This window comes from Garra rufa, chromosome 16 (assembly GCF_049309525.1).
Source record: "Garra rufa chromosome 16, GarRuf1.0, whole genome shotgun sequence".
In the NCBI taxonomy this organism is placed as follows: Eukaryota; Metazoa; Chordata; class Actinopteri; order Cypriniformes; family Cyprinidae; genus Garra; species Garra rufa.
In genome coordinates, this window is record NC_133376.1 from 14303898 (window position 1) to 14320356 (window position 16459).

The following is a 16459-nucleotide window of genomic DNA, read 5'->3' on the forward strand; positions in this document are numbered from 1 at the left end:
TGTCAAAGATTTTTATTTACACTCAAGTTTTAGTTTTTACTTATTTTGTTCTGTGTGTTTGTCAATTTATTTTTATTTTTATGTTTTTCTTACATATTAAAATATTGCTTTAATATATTTTTATTTCAGTTTTAGTAATTATAAATTCATCTTTAAACTTACTGATCAACTTAACGCATCCCTGCTAAATTAAAATATTATTATATATTTTTAAAAATGGGCTTTTGTAATTTTTAAAGATTTTTATTTAGACTCAATTTATATTTTTATAGTTTAAGTTTTACAATTTTAAGCTTGCCTTTAAACTTACTGCTCAATTTAATGCATCCTTGCTGAATTAAAAGATTTAAATGAAAAGATAAAAGGCAGCTGTCTATGTTTTGGAATAAGTGTGTGTAACCATCCCATCATGTACCTTTCAGTCACCGAAACCACCAACACACGTTCACACACGACCCACACGAGGACACGATGTTCACTCTCAAGCCCGTCTGCTTTCCGAGACATGATTAGACTCTCATTCCCAATCCATTTATTCTGCTCATTTCTCTTTTCCATAGACATTAGAAGCAGCATATTCTCAGACGGCACACATACGCGACCCTATAATGCATAAACACACACAAAAACCCTAAACATTCAGACTTTGTTGACCACAACGGCATACGTAAACCAGCGTCCAGACCTGTCAATTCAGACATAAACCTCGTCTCATTTACGACAGCAAACGTTTACTCAGCACAACTTCTGAATGAATATTACGCAATGCAACGCCCATCCAATTAGCCTCTTCAAACAATAACACTGACATATCGCAGAAATGAGAAAGCTGTGTTCTGTCAGAGCAAAGCCGGATAATACCAGAGAGGGTCAGCGCAGGACAATAACAGACCTGTCAATCTGAGCAAATGAACCGAGCGGGCGAATGAGAGGATAATTACTTTATTTGTGCAACCGTTCCGGAGTCTAAAGTTCGGCTCAAGTGTCAACTGTGTCCTATGAATTATGAAGTCCGACTATTAAGGTCTTTTATAAAAAGCAAGCCAAATTGTTTTTGTGCAAATCAGATACTTTAAATATTCATTTTTGCCGTCAAATGATAAGAGTTCTCAGATCCGGTGCACTGATTGTATGCCATTTCTGGCTTTCTATTTTCCAAGTGTGCATTCAAGCATGCTTTTTGGGTGAATAATAAAACAGCCCTTTGCACAACGAAAGACGAGTTTGTGACGCTTCACTACAGCCCTTCTGCAGAGAAAAGCAAGACTGAAGCTGCTGCTTTCAATGGGGACATACAGTATGAAAATAGGACTTTTTCCATGTTTAAGTGCTATAAACAAATCCCTGGTGCATCTACCAACCCAGAAAACGTGAAAAAGGACAACCCAGTAACTTTGTTTTGGTAAGCGTTTCTCTGCAAAGCTTGCGAAAAAACAGGATGCTCAGATTTCGCTTGTCCCATGATGTAGAAAGAGGATCTTATTATAATATTACCCTTAATCTGCACATTTCCACCTATCGTTGGCTGCACGGATCACTATTTAGAGTCCCAGACTCAGAGGAGACAAGACAGCAGTGGATTTATTCACTGTATATTGTGCTGCTGCCACACAGGTCTAATATAAACATGCGATTTCTTTCCCACTTGTTTACCTTTCACAGACATAACCGACTGTTTTTGTAACTCATGTGTGGTTTTAACATAAAATTGTGTGTATTTGACAGTTTAAGCGCAATTAGACATGAAAGAGAACTTAGTTTAGTACTCAAATGCTGCATGACAAACACTTTCAGTGCACGTGCCTCGGATATGTGCAGTCAGAAAAGCCGATATCAGAAGTTTAAAGGTGCCATAGAATGGAAAACTGTATATACCTTGGCATAGTTGAATAATAACAGTTCAGTACATGGACATGACATACCATGAGTCTCAAACACCACCATTTCCTCCTTCTTATATAAATCTGGTGTTTGCAAAAGACCACTGAAAAATAGGTCAATTCCAACATAACACCGACTGTTACGCAATAGTTGCGATCGTTAACAGTTACCACATAAACGGAGAGATGACTGCGCTGATGATGGTGAATGATTTACAGATCCTCAGTATCACTGACAAGCATCTAAACTTGTGTGGTAAGTACTGTACTGTGTCGCTGCATTATAACTTTACACAGAGCACATGCATCACAGTAGTGAGAGTAAAATGTTGCTGATTCAAAACAGCAGATTCAACAAACTGCATATTAAAAGCAGCTAGAGCTTTAATCAAGCAACAAAAGAAAGACAGAAAATCACTTGCTCTTGACAGAATCACTTTTAGCCCTTATAAAGATTTAATCTAAATCTTAGTTTGAAAGAATGAAGAATGTAGTTGTCACAGTCCTGTCTGTTCATCTTGTCTTCCCCTGTCATTTTGTCTTAGTTGGTTTTGCCCTCATCAGCCCTCATCCCCGTCACCTGTGTGTTATTATTGGTCATCTGTGTCACCTGTGTTTTACCCATTATCACCATTTATAAGTCTGTCTCTGTCCTTAGCACGCTGTCGGTCTTTATATTGTTTAGATGTTTTACGTGTGTGGATGTTCCTGCCTGTTCTGCTTGTCACACATTAAATAGCACTTTTGTTTGTTATCTCGTGTCCCGTCTCGTCAGTCCAGCACGCAAACCCTGACAGAAAGACCGACCCAAAACAGTTTCACGGCGTGTTTCATGGCGTGTTTCCCTGCTTTATTTTCCGGTTTGTTCTGAGTTTAGTTTTTTTTTTTTTCCCTTCATGGATATCCCTACCGTCTACATCATCCTCCTGGAGCAGGGGAACCGCTCTCTCGAGGACCACACAAGAGACTTTGTGTTCCTCGCGCCACAGACGCATTACCCGGACAGCTGCCTGTGCACGTTCTACCGTGCAGGACTAAACATCGCCACGAAAGCGCAGCTGTCCAGGGAAGGTCCTCGAGAGAGTATCGCCGATTACGTTGAGTGGGTGCTGGCGTCCTGTGGATCGTCATGGACTGTGGACATCATCGAGAAGGACGTCAGCCCCACTCCAGACCCAGAGCCCAGCCAAACATCACCCCGACATGCAGAGTATGAGCCCGCATTCACCGTGGACGGAGAGCCTGAGCCCGGAGCGACCACAATATGGAGTGCCAATGGGTTCAAAACCTCCAACCAAGAGCGTGAGCCGACCTCTACATCTGCGACGGTGGAGTGCTGCGTGGAGCAAGAGAGGGCGGTAGAGAGCCCTGCCCACTGCACCACCACTGGGGGTGAGCATGAGCTACACTCTGGGGACTTAATAGACTTTTTCACAGAAACACTGGCCTGCCTGAACTTCCCACCCACCCGCCCTCTTCTTCCTATGCCTGGATCTCCGCTGGTTCTGTCCAGCCATCCTGAATCTCCGCTGGTTCCGTCCAGCCGTCCTGAATCTCCGCTGGTTCTGTTCAGCCGCCCTGAATCTCCGCTGGTTCCGTCCAGCCGCCCTGAATCTCCGCTGGTTCTGTCCAGCCATCCTGAATCTCCGCTGGTTCTGTCCAGCCATCCTGAGTCTCCGCTGGTTCCGTCCAGCCATCCTGAATCTCTGCTGGTTCCATCCAGCCTTCCAGAAACCCCGCTGTCACCTGTCAGTCCCCCTGCTCACCCTCAGTCCTCCATCTGTGCAGTGGGCTCGCCGCAGGTCTGCCAGCTTCCATCGGCGTCTCGGCTGGAGGATCACTCATCTCCACCTCCAGCCTCAGAGTCCAAAACTCCGCCTCGGCCCTCCGACCCTGCGGCTCCACCATGGCTCTCAGCTCCCTCATCTTCAGCGTCGCCCGTCGGCCCACCAGCTCCACCGGGCTTCCTTGTCCCTCCGGCCCCGCCTTGGTCGGTTGTCGTCCCGCCATCGCCTACGGACTCTACTCCTCTGGCTATGCCTCATCGCTCCGTCCCATCGGCTCCGTTGGGCTCCTCCCTCCCCCGGCTCCACCTCAGTCCTCTGTCGCTCCGGCTCCACCGCGGCCCTCCGGATCTCCGCCTCCGCCGTGGTCGCCAGAGCCTCTGGCTCCGCCTTGGCCCTCCGGATCCTAGGTGTCGCCCAGGATCTTTGGCTCTCCGTCTCCACCTCTGGCCCATCCTCCACCTGCTCTGCTTCTGTCGGTCGGACCCCTGGAGTCGTCAGCCCGTCCTCCACCATGGCTCCTCCCTCCGTCGGCTCCACGGTGGATCTTCATGGCTGTGGCCTGGGTCTTGCTCTGTGCCTCGTGCTCCGGGTCCCTCCTGTTTCCTCCCTGGCTCCTCCCACCTTCTTCGCCCCCTTGGACGCTGTTTATTGTCCCCCTCCAGGGGTGCCGTCCTCCGCCAAAGCCTCCTCCCTCATGGACTCTGTTTTTTCGCCCCTCTTCTTTTTTTTGTTGTTTCCCACGGCGTGAGGACGCGCCTTTTCGGAGGGGGGTGTAATGTCACAGTCCTGTCTGTTCATCTTGTCTTCCCCTGTCATTTTGTCTTAGTTGGTTTTGCCCTCATCAGCCCTCATCCCCGTCACCTGTGTGTTATTATTAGTCATCTGTGTCACCTGTGTTTTACCCATTATCACCATTTATAAGTCTGTCTCTGTCCTTAGCACGCTGTCGGTCTTTATATTGTTTAGATGTTTTACGTGTGTGGATGTTCCTGCCTGTTCTGCTTGTCACACTTGAAGATTTACATTAAATAGCACTTTTGTTTGTTATCTCGTGTCCCGTCTCGTCAGTCCAGCACGCAAACCCTGACAGTAGTAAACCTGTTGTTATAAAAAAAGGCATAATTAGCCTATTTAGTAGTCATGGAAAAGAAGACCATGTTCTTGTTTCTTTATGAGAAGTGGTTTCATTTAATTTTAATATAAAGGCACGTTGTGTCACAGGAGTTAAATCTGTCTATCATGATAAAACCATAATATCAAACCTATATAATGAGTTAAAAAGTTTAGAGAAATGGTTCATGGTTAATGCATTACACTGTAACTAAACCCATTTGATTTTAGCTGACTAAAATCTCATGAAATTTAGTGGACTGAAACTAGACTAAAACTAAAACAATTTAGAAGACTAAAATATGACTAAAACTATGACTAAGACTAAATCAAAATTTGCTGTCAAAATTAACACTGACAATAAATTATCTGTGGGGAATTTAGAGGTAATATCAAATCAAAAAGAACCAATAAAGATCTCAGAAATGTGAACCAAACTACCATTTAAAATTCTGGAGTTGGCCGCTTTTAATGTTTACTTGCTTGCTTTTATGCTCACTAAGGCTGGATTTATTCAATCAAAAATACAGTACAAACAGTAATAATGTGAAATATCATTACAAATCTAAATAACAGTTTTCTATTTGAATAAACTTCAAAACTATTTATTCCTGTGATGCAAAGCTGATTTTTCATCATCATTACTTCAGTCTTCAGTCACTTTATCCTTTAGAAATCATTCTAATGTGATGATTTGCTGCTCAAGAAACATTTCTTTTTACTATAAGTGTTGAAAACGGTTAATATTTTTGTGAAAACAGATTTTTATGATTCTTTATTGAATAGAAAGTTCAAAAGAACAGCATTTATTTGAAATCTTTAGTAACATCATAAACGTCTCCACTCTCACTTTTGATCAATTTAGTGCGTCCTTGCCGCATAAAAGCATTTTTACTGATCCCAAACTTCTGAACGGCACTCTAGATGGTATATAACTCTCAGTAAAAGCATGGCAAACTATCATTTATAACCTTCGGATGAAGTGTTGTTCACAGCTGTGCTCTATTTGCATTAGTAACAGATCTAAGCGGAAGGGAAGAGGAGCGAGCGTTTCTCGCAGAGATAATGCAGATTCTTCCCGTAGGGCCCGTTTCAGCCGGGTAATGAAATATTAATTAGTGCAAACTAAAACAATAATACGCGCCGCCAAATCCCAAACACAGAAACACACATCTAAAAAAAATCCAACCGGAATAACAAGATCAAAGTGTTCAAAATTAAAAACACGACTCAAAACTTTTCTCTCAATATTCCAAATTTCAAATCAATAAAAACAAAGTTAAACTTACACAAACGCCGTACTTTCTGGAATACATTTACATACACCTTGCAGAATCTGCAAAATGTTAATTATTTGACCAAAATAAGAGGAATATTATACACAAAAGATGTTTACATATAGTCCACAAGAGAAAATAATAGTTGAATTTATAAAAATGACCCCTTTCAAAAGTTTACATACACTTGATTCTTAATACTATGTTGTTACCTGAATGATCCACAGCTGTTTTTTGTTTAGTGATAGTTGTTCATGAGTCCCTTGTTTGTCCTGAACAGTTAAACTCTCCGCTGTCCTTCCGAAAAAACCTTTAGGTCACACAAATTTGTTTTTTCAGCATTTTTGCGTATTTGAACCCTTTCCAACAATGACTGTATGATTTTGAGATCTTTTCACATTGAGGACAACTGCATATGCAACTATTACAGAAGGTTCCAAAACTCATTGATGCTCCAGAAGGAAACACATGCATTAGGAGCTGGGGGTGAAAACTTTTGAACAGAATGAAGATGTGTATTTTTTTTTTCATTTTTCCTAAAAATCTTTTTTTTTTCATTTAGTACTGCCCTTCAGAAGCTACAGAAGATACTTATATGTTTCCCAAAAGACAAAATAAGTAAAATTTAACCCAATTTTCAAATTCAAAAAGGCTCTTAATGCATCATGTTTCCTTCTGAAGCATCAGTAAGCATTTGAACCTTCTGTAATAGTTGCATATGAGTTTTACGTGAAATATCTTATTCAAGTCAGTATTAAATAAAATATAACAAGCATTTTGTATGATCCCTCTTATTTTGGCAGAGTAACCAAAACATTTAGCAAATTCTGCAAGGTGTATGTAAACTTTTGACTTTAACTGTAGTTTATTAAAAAGGTGAAATGTAATATAATAAAGTATGGGAAAGAGCAGCTTTATCATTCTGCAAAATGTCTTCTTAAGCATTTCACTAAAGAAAGTAATAATTAATCAGGTTTGCAAAGATCAACTATTCTTTTAAACTCAATTCAATTATCTCAGACTGTTCCCGCATCAGTTCACTCGCTCTCATGCTGTGTGCTTTAAACATAATCATAATAAAAGCCGTCTATGCTGAGATTCATTACAGCACGTATAATTATAAGCTCCATATATGTAATGAGAAATCCACCGACAGACGCTTCAAACCACAAGGACAGGAAATCACGCTCTCCTTCCTGTAACCCCAGCCGAAGCGCTCCAGAGACGCTGGCACATGTCCATCTCTCCTGTATGAATGCGCAGAGATTTATTACGACCGCAATAATTATTCTTCATCAGAGCTGGCTGGTGGACAAAAGAGAGGGAGAGAAATACAGAGAAAAGTCTTTATGTGTGGCATTGAAGGCTTTTTAGATGCGGACGGCAGGTGATGCACTTAAGAGATGGGAGCTATCGATCCATGATCTCATCTTAGAAGACGCGTCAATGTAAAGCCCCGCGAGGGCAGCCTGAGCGTAGTTTCTGTGACCCTCCTCTATAAACACTCCACATACAGACTGAAAGAGCACCGATTCTATTCTCTGGATATGAGTGTATTATGTTTATATGTATGAAGCTAATATTGATTTCTAAGCTGCTGTTAAAAGAGTGTTTTAGAAAAAAACGATAATGTTATCTGCACTACTGTTGTTACGCCGTGTTATGTTACAAAAACAAAATTCTATTAGAAAACAACAATAATAATGTTTCTTGAGCAAAAAAATTAGCATATTGGAATGATTTCTGAGGAATCCAGTGACACTGAAGACTGCAGTAATGATGCTGAAAATTCACCTTTGTATCACAGGAATTAATCACATTTTAAATCATTTTTACATAGAAAACTGTTCTTTTAAATTGCAATAATATTTCAAAATTGTACTGTTTTTACTATATTTTTAATCAAATAAATGCAGCTTTAGTGTGAAAAAGAGAAAAAATAAAGCACAAAAACAAATAAATAAAGAACAAAAAGATAGATTGAACAAAATGGCTAAACAAAGAAAAGGAAAAACAAATGGACAATTGAGCAAACAAATATAATTGAGATATAAACTCACAATTGTGAGTTATTAAGTCAGAATTGCGAGATATAAACTCGCAATTCTAAGAAATGAAGTCAGAATTGCATGATATAAACTCTCAGTTGCGAGAAATAAAGTCAGAATTGCAAAATAAAAACAGGAAATTCTGACTTTTTTTTGCAAATGCGAGTTCATATCTCGCAATTATGACTTTTTTTGAGAATTGAAAGACATAAACTCGCAATTGCTAGTTATAAAATCAGAATTCTGTCATATAAACTCACAATTGTGAGTTATAAAGTCAGAATTGTGAGATGTAAACTAACAATTCAGATTTTTTTTCTCACAATTGCTAGTTTATATCTCGCCATTCTGACTTTTTCTTGCAATTCTGATGTTTTTCACAATTGTGAGATATAAACGCACAATTCTGGGGAATGAAGTCAGATTTCTGTGATATAAGTTCACAATTATGAGTTATAAAATCAGAATTGTGAGATATAAACTAACAATTCTGACTTTTTTCTCTGATATAAACAAAACTGCGAGAAATAGTCAGAATTGCAAGATTCGGACTTTTTTTTCTCATAATTGCAAGTTTATATCTCACAATTCTGACTTCTTTTCTCACAATTGTGAGTTTATATCTCACAATTCTAACTTTTTCATGCAATTCTGATGTTTTTCAGAATTGCGAGATATAAACCTGCAATTCTGGGAAATGAAGTCAGATTTCTGTGATATAAGCTCACAATTGTGAGTTATAAAGTCAGAATTGTGTGATATAAACTAAAATTTGAGAGAAATAAAGTCAGAATAGTGAGATAAATACAGGCAATTCTGACTTTTTTTTCTCAAAAATACAAGTTTATATCACAATTCTATTTTTTTCATCACAATTGTGAGTTTATATCTCGCAATCCTGACTTTCCTGTCAGAATTGCAAAATATAAACTCACAATTGCGAGTCAAAGTCAGAATTGCAAAATATAAACTAACAATTCTGACTTTTTTTCTCAGAATTGCGGGATATAAACTCAATTGCAATTCTAAGAAAAAAAGATCAGAATTGTAAGTTTATATCTCGCAATTTTGACTTTATTTCTCAGAATTGCAACTTTATAACTTGCAATTGCATTTTTTTTTTTTTTTTTACTAAAAAAAAAAAGTCAGAATTGTGAGATAAAAATGGGCAATTCTGAATTTTTTCTTGCAAATGCAAGTTGATATCACAATTTCGGACTTTTTTCTCACAATTGCAAGTTTATATCTCACAATACTGACTTTTTTCTCAGAATTGTGAGATATAAACTCACAATTGTAAATAATAATAACCAGACTGATATCCCTGCTGAAAAAAACAGATAAAAAAGTAGCTGGTTTTAGCTGGTCTCCCAGCCAGGCCAGGCTGGTTTTAGCTGTTTTTTTCACCAGGGATGTTCTAAGAATTGCGAGTTTAAATCTGACAATCCCGACTTAACTTGCGTTAATTGCGCGTGGTAAACTTTAAATTTTCTTTTGCAATTCTGAGGAAAAAAGTCAGAATTGTGAGTTTATATCTCACAATTCTAACTTTTTCATGCAATTCTGATGTTTTTCAGAATTGTGAGATATAAACCTGCAAATCTGGGAAATGAAGTCAGATTTCTGTGATATAAGCTCACAATTGTGAGTTATAAAGTCAGAATTGTGTGATATAAACTAAAATTTGAGAGAAATAAAGTCAGAATAGTGAGATAAATACAGGCAATTCTGACTTTTTTTTCTCAAAAATACAAGTTTATATCACAATTCTATTTTTTCATCACAATTGCGAGTTTATATCTCGCAATCCTGACTTTCCTGTCAGAATTGCAAAATATAAACGAACAATTCTAAAAAAAATTTTTTTCAGAATTGCAAAATATAAACTCACAATTGCGAGTCAAAGTCAGAATTGCAAAATATAAACTAACAATTCTGACTTTTTTTCTCAGAATTGCGGGATATAAACTCAATTGCAATTCTAAGAAAAAAAGATCAGAATAGTAAGTTTATATCTCGCAATTTTGACTTTATTTCTCAGAATTGCAACTTTATAACTCGCAATTGCAATTTTTTTTTTTTTATAAAAAAAAAAGTCAGAATTGTGAGATAAAAATGGGCAATTATGACTTTTTTCTTGCAAATGCAAGTTAATATCACAATGCGGACTTTTTTTCTCACAATTGCAAGTTTATATCTCACAATACTGACTTTTTTCTCAGAATTGTGAGATATAAACTCACAATTGCAAATAATAATAACCAGACTGATATCCCTGCTGAAACCCCCCCCCCCCCCAGCTAAAACCAGGTCTTAGCTGGTTTAAGCTGAAAATAGCTGGTTTTAGCTGTTTTTTTCACCAGAGATGTTCTAAGAATTGCGAGTTTAAATCTCACAATCCCGACTTAACTCGCGTTAATTGCGTGTTGTAAACTTTTTTATTTTACTTTATATTTTCTTTCGCAATTCTGAGGAAAAAAGTCAGAATTGTGAGTTTATATCTTGCAATTCTCACTTTATTTCTCAGAATTGCAACTTTATAACGTGCACTTGCAAGTTTATATCACAATTCTAAGAAAAAAAAGTCGGAATTGTAAGATAAAAAGTCACAATTACCTTTTTTATTTTTTATTTAGTGGCAGAAACTGGCTGAAAATATACAGACACTAGAAGAGTAAAATTACCCAATCAGAGCACAACAAGAAAGCTCTAGCCATTTTTTGTTGCATTATTTATCAGACGGACATATCATGTGATGCTGAGATTAGAGAAAGTGTGGACAGTGGTCATCTAAAACGAATTTACAATTCAAGAAACCTCATTACAAGTGCACTTTAGGGGAATCATATTACATGCTACTAAACTGCCGCATATGGGCCATTGCAACTGTTTTATGAACAAAACTAAGCAGAAACGTTATTTTATTCAATTCAACCTATAAATTTACAAAGGGATAAAGTTACTAAATTGAAAGCCAAAGAAATGGGAAATAAAGCATCTCAGGACTGTTGGCAAATTTACTCTTGAGAGTCTTTGTGCGAGACCAAGCTGGTTTTTGATTGGCCAACCGGTCGGATACTGGCTAATGGGGTAGAATAACGCTGGCACAGACCAGCGCCGCACCATCTGTCTGTAAGTGTGTGTGCCGCTTCCACAGACTCACGGATCACAACACACAGGAGAGAACAAAGCTAATCGCCCGGGGTGAAGTGTGTTTAGACGCTGGAAGTTGGGGGGATATTTATCAAACAAACTGCAAGAGGGCGTTTGTTTAGCTGACATATAACATGTTCACAAATAGAACTGTTATTGATGTAAAATTGCTTGGTCATCATTACAGTTTCACCATTTTTAATCAGTTTTACAGATGCTTAAACGGTTCTGCGGTGTGACAAAAGAATCTTGAAAAGAGCTGAAATGATTATTAAAATGGCAACTAATTAAAATGCTTAATAAAAAGCGTTGAATACATTAAAACTTCTTTGCAGTGAAGCAATTAGTCCTCTTTTCATAAAACAATCGTTTCATTAGCCAGAAAGTCTGCAGGCAATGTGAATATGAGCCCAAGAGAGTCCAGAGTCCTTCTCTCAGATATAAAACCAAAGAGACTGAGATTCAGAAGTTGTGAACATTAATTGCCTGCTGTCTGACTTTAGTCCGAGTCTTCTGAAGTCATATGATAGTCTTGTTTGAGGACAGGACCAGAGCACTCAATATTCACAGAGAATCTTCCACGGCGGACTCAAACTCAACTCAAACTTGTTTGTTTCCGCCCATGTTGAGTGTTTTAAATTGTTTCACTTCGGTTAGGATGCTGCTTGATGGGCCGTTCACAATGACAGCAATTCACAGCGTTACCGCAAACGGATGTGATTCATTTTCAACGACAGTTGGTGACATGAGCGACAGAGAGCGTATGATATGGCAAAGTTGTGCAGAGATCCACTGCCAGCCACGGATGAATACCGCAGTCGAGTTGAAACGCCTACGAGCAACCAACAGCGCAGCGACCCGACAACCTGCGGTGATTTAATCGCTGTCAGTGTGAATGCACCATTAACTCCCTATGCAGACAGTCAGACGTCTCACTATGGTTCAGAGCAGAGCAGCACATCCTCAAAAATGACTAAAAAATAAAAAAAGCTCTAGTTAGTAGGGCTGTGCGATTCACTGAATTTTAGTTTTATGAAACAATTATGAAACACGATTAAAAAGTCTTACTTAACATCTAAATCAGTAAAATCAGTAAAATCAGACGTGGCTATTGTAAAATGCAGTCTAATGAAGGACATGCTTGATATTAAATACAATTATTAAGTGTTTTAAGCTGCGAAAGAGAACTTACGCTGCTCCCTAGGCAGCTTTCTGTGCCATATAAATCTGCAATTCTGAGAAAAAAAGTCAGAATCACAAAATAAAAAAAAAATAAAAAATTTACATCTCACAATTCTGACTTTTTTCCTCAAAATTGTATAATACTAACTCAATTCAAACTTTTTTCCTTACATCTTACATTTCAGACTTTTTATTTAGAACTGGGTAATACTAACTCGCAATTCTGACTTTTTTTTCTCAGAATTGCATGATATAAATTCACAATTGCATATTATAAATTCAGAATAGCAGGATTTAAACTTGTAATTTATATCCTGCAAAACAAACAAACAAACAAAAAACAGAATTGCGTGATATAAACTCACAATTGCGAGAAATAAAGTTAGAATTGAGAGATAAAAATGGGCAATTCTGACTTATTTCCTGGCAAATCTGACTTTTTTTTTTATCATAAATGCAAATTTATATCTTGCAATTCTGACTTTTTTCTTGCAATGCAGACTTTTTTTCTCAGAATTATGAGATATAAACTAGCAATTGCTAATGATAAAGTCCAATTTTGAGGGGGAAAAAAGACTGATAACTTCTAAGAATTACAAACTTATATTTCACAATTCGGACTTCAGTCAGAAGCAGAAAAGTCAGAATTGTGAGTTTTATATCAACGCAATTCTGAGAAAACTGCAATTACTTTTTTTTAAAATTCAGTAGTAGAAATGGGCTTCCATAGAAAACAGAAAATACACTGAGGGAAAAATATAAATAAAAATCACATTTACACAATTCTGACTTTTTTTTTTCTCGAAATTGTATAATACAAATTCAATTCAAACCTTTTTTCTTGCAACTGCAAGTTTACATCTTACATTCCACACTTTTTTCTCAGAATTGCATAATATTAGCTCGCAATTCTGACTTTTTTTCTCAGAATTGCATGATATAAATTTACAATTGTGAGTTATAAATTCAGAATAGCAGTATATAGAAGAAATAAAGTCAAAATTGCAAGATAAAAACTCAAGCAATTCTGGCTTTTCTTCCTTACAAATGCGAGTTTATATCTCACAATTCTGACTGTTTTTTTTTCTTTTTAGAATTGTGAGATATAAACTTGCAACTGCGACTTATAAAGTCAAATGAAATATGAAAAGATCTCAAATTTTTCACAGAATTGCATAATACAAACTCGCAACTGACTTTTTTTCTCAGAATTGTGCTATATACTCACATATGCAAGTTAAGTAAGGATTGTGAGATAAAAACAAGAATTGTGGGTAAACTGTGAGAAAATTTATATCTCACAATTCTAAGAAAAAAAGTCACAATTGCAAGTTCGTATTACGCATTTCTGAGAAAAAATGTCAAAATTACAAAACAGAAACATATACTATTTTTTTTTGTTTATATCTTGCAATTTTTACTTTTTTTTCCCTAAGAATTATGAGTACATATCTCACGATTCAGTTTTTTTTTCTTTCTAACATGAGATAATTTTTTTTAGAAAGTAAAGGTGACTTTTCTCACCGTTCTGACTTTATGTCTCACAACTCAAGAGTTTATATCTCACAATTCAAACAATTTTTCTCAGAATTGCGAGAAAAATATGAGAAATGTGAGATAAAAAGTCACATTTAGGCAATTATTTTTCAAAAAAAGCTAAATTGCACGTTTACTGAATTTTTTTTCTCCGAATTGTGAGATATAAACTTGCAATTGTGAGAAATGAAGTCAGAATTGCCAGATAAAACTGCAATTCTGACTTTTTTCTCGCAATTTTGAATTTCTCACAATTCTGACGTTTTTTTTACTCAGAATTGCATGATATAAACTCGTATTTGTGAGTTGTAAAGTCAGAATAGTAGGATATAACAATCAAACAATCACATTTTTTTTCTCAGAATTGTAAGATATAAACTTGCAATTGTGAGTTATAATGTCAGAATTGTGAGATATAAACTTGCAATTCTGAGAATTGCAGTCAGAATTGCGATATAAACTTGCAATTGCGAGACAAAGTTCTGACTTTTTTTTACAAAATTGCATGATATAAACTCTTAAGTGCGAGTTATAAAGTCAGAATAGCAGGATATAAACTCGCAATTGCGAGAAATAAAGTCAGAATTGTCACATAAAAATGCAATTCTGACCTTGTTCTCGCAATTCTGACTTCTCAATTCTGACGTTTTTTACTCAGAATTGCATGATATAAACTTGTAATTTATAAAGTAAGTTATAAAGTCAGAATAGTGGGATATAAACGTGCAGTTGTGAAAAATTAAGTCAGAATTGCAGGATAAAAACTCACAATTTTGACTTTTTTTTATCATAAATTCAACTATCTCACAATTTTGACTTTTTTTTTTTTACAGAATTGCATGATATAAACTCATAATAGTGGGAAATAAACTCACAATTTTAAGAAATAAAGTCAGAATTGCGAGATAAAAACACAATTTTGACTTTTTTCTCACAAATGTAAGTTTGTATCAGATTTTTTTTCTCAGTATTGCATGATATAAACAATTCTGAGGGGGAAAAAAGACACATGTTCTCAGAATTATGAGTTTCTATCTCACAATTCTGATTTAGCTCGCTTAAACCAAATTGAATTAAAATATTACCTAATATAAATAATAAATAATCATATATTTTGGCATATTAATAGCTAGACAACAGGATCCACATAAAGACCCAAAACCGAACGTGATGTCATTGTCCTCTTACCTGTTAAGCCAGTGTCCAAAGTCAGGCAGGTGCGCCCACTGCACTCCAGTCTGGTTCAGTGACCTCAGGAGGCGACAACAGGTCAAGGTCAGCGGCGGTGTCGCCAGCGCCAGCCATTTCTCCGAGCCCGGACTTATTCCTAGCTCCGCTGCTGGGGAGAATGATGGTCCTTCCTCTGCACTGGAAGGAAGCAAAGGCCCCTCGTCCTCTTCCTCACCTCGACGCCTCTGTTCCCTGAAGTACTTCCTGCAGACATCCTGGAAGATGGCCAGGCACAGTGTGTTGAGCAGGAAGTACCAAGTCTGGTGTTCCTCCTCTATGAAGCTGCTGGAACCCAAACTGAGAGTGTGACCCACTGTACCGACCAGCAGCAGAGCATCCAACTCTGACAGAGTCCAGTCAGAACCCTAGAATGAGAAGAAGAGAGAGTAAGAGGTTACATATTAGCCTTGTTTCAAACCTAATGAGCTGTCTCACTGTTTACTGCTCCCTACATAGGCAACAACCTTCTAAGGCAGCATACTAACTGAAATAGAGCCTGATAAGTGAGTGATTTGGAGCTTTACACAGATAGAAACTCTCTATATAAAAGAAAACAGTTGATTCCAGTACAGTTTGCTGAGGTGAAACAGTAATAAGCATGAAAATACACAGCAAAAAACATACATAAATTACTAACTGAACTAGTTTGGATAATAATTTTTAGTACTGAATAAAATATGTGACCCTGGACCAGAAAACCAGTCTTAAGTATCATGGGTATATTTGTAGCAATAGCCAAAAATACATTGTATGGGTCAAAATTATCGATTTTTCTTTTATGCCAAAAATCATTAGCATATTAAGTAAAGATCATGTTCCATGAAGATATTTTGTAAATTTTCTACCATAGATATATAAAAACTTGATTTTTGATTAGTAATATGCATTGCTAAGAACTTCATTTGGACAACTTTTAAGGCGATTTTCTCAATATTTAGATTTTTTTGCACCCTCAGGTTCCAGGTTTTCAAATAGTTGTATCTAAGACAAACATTGTCCTATTTTAACAAACAATATATCAATGGAAAGCTTATTTACTCAGCTTTCAGACGACGTGCGAATCTCAATTCTTTACAAATTTACACTTATGACTGGTTTTGCGGTCCAGGGTCACATATATGTTTAATACGATGGCGTTTTAGTGCTACGGTGAAACATAAAAATTTATATTTTGTCTTTATTCCCAAAATATTTTGTCTTTATTCGCAAAGTATTTCAACTTTATTCCCAAAATATTTAGACTTTATTCACAAAAT

General features: G+C 37.0%; 1 protein-coding gene across 1 annotated transcript in view; it reads right to left on the reverse strand.

Annotated features, from left to right (window-relative positions):
- Positions 1-16459, reverse strand: part of LOC141288079 (GPI ethanolamine phosphate transferase 2-like) — a 222035-nt gene that overhangs the window by 52251 nt on the left and 153325 nt on the right. Inside the window, exon 9 of the mRNA XM_073820194.1 lies at positions 15162-15568. Coding sequence (XP_073676295.1) covers positions 15162-15568 — 407 coding nt within the window. The remainder of the gene's footprint in view (positions 1-15161; positions 15569-16459) is intronic.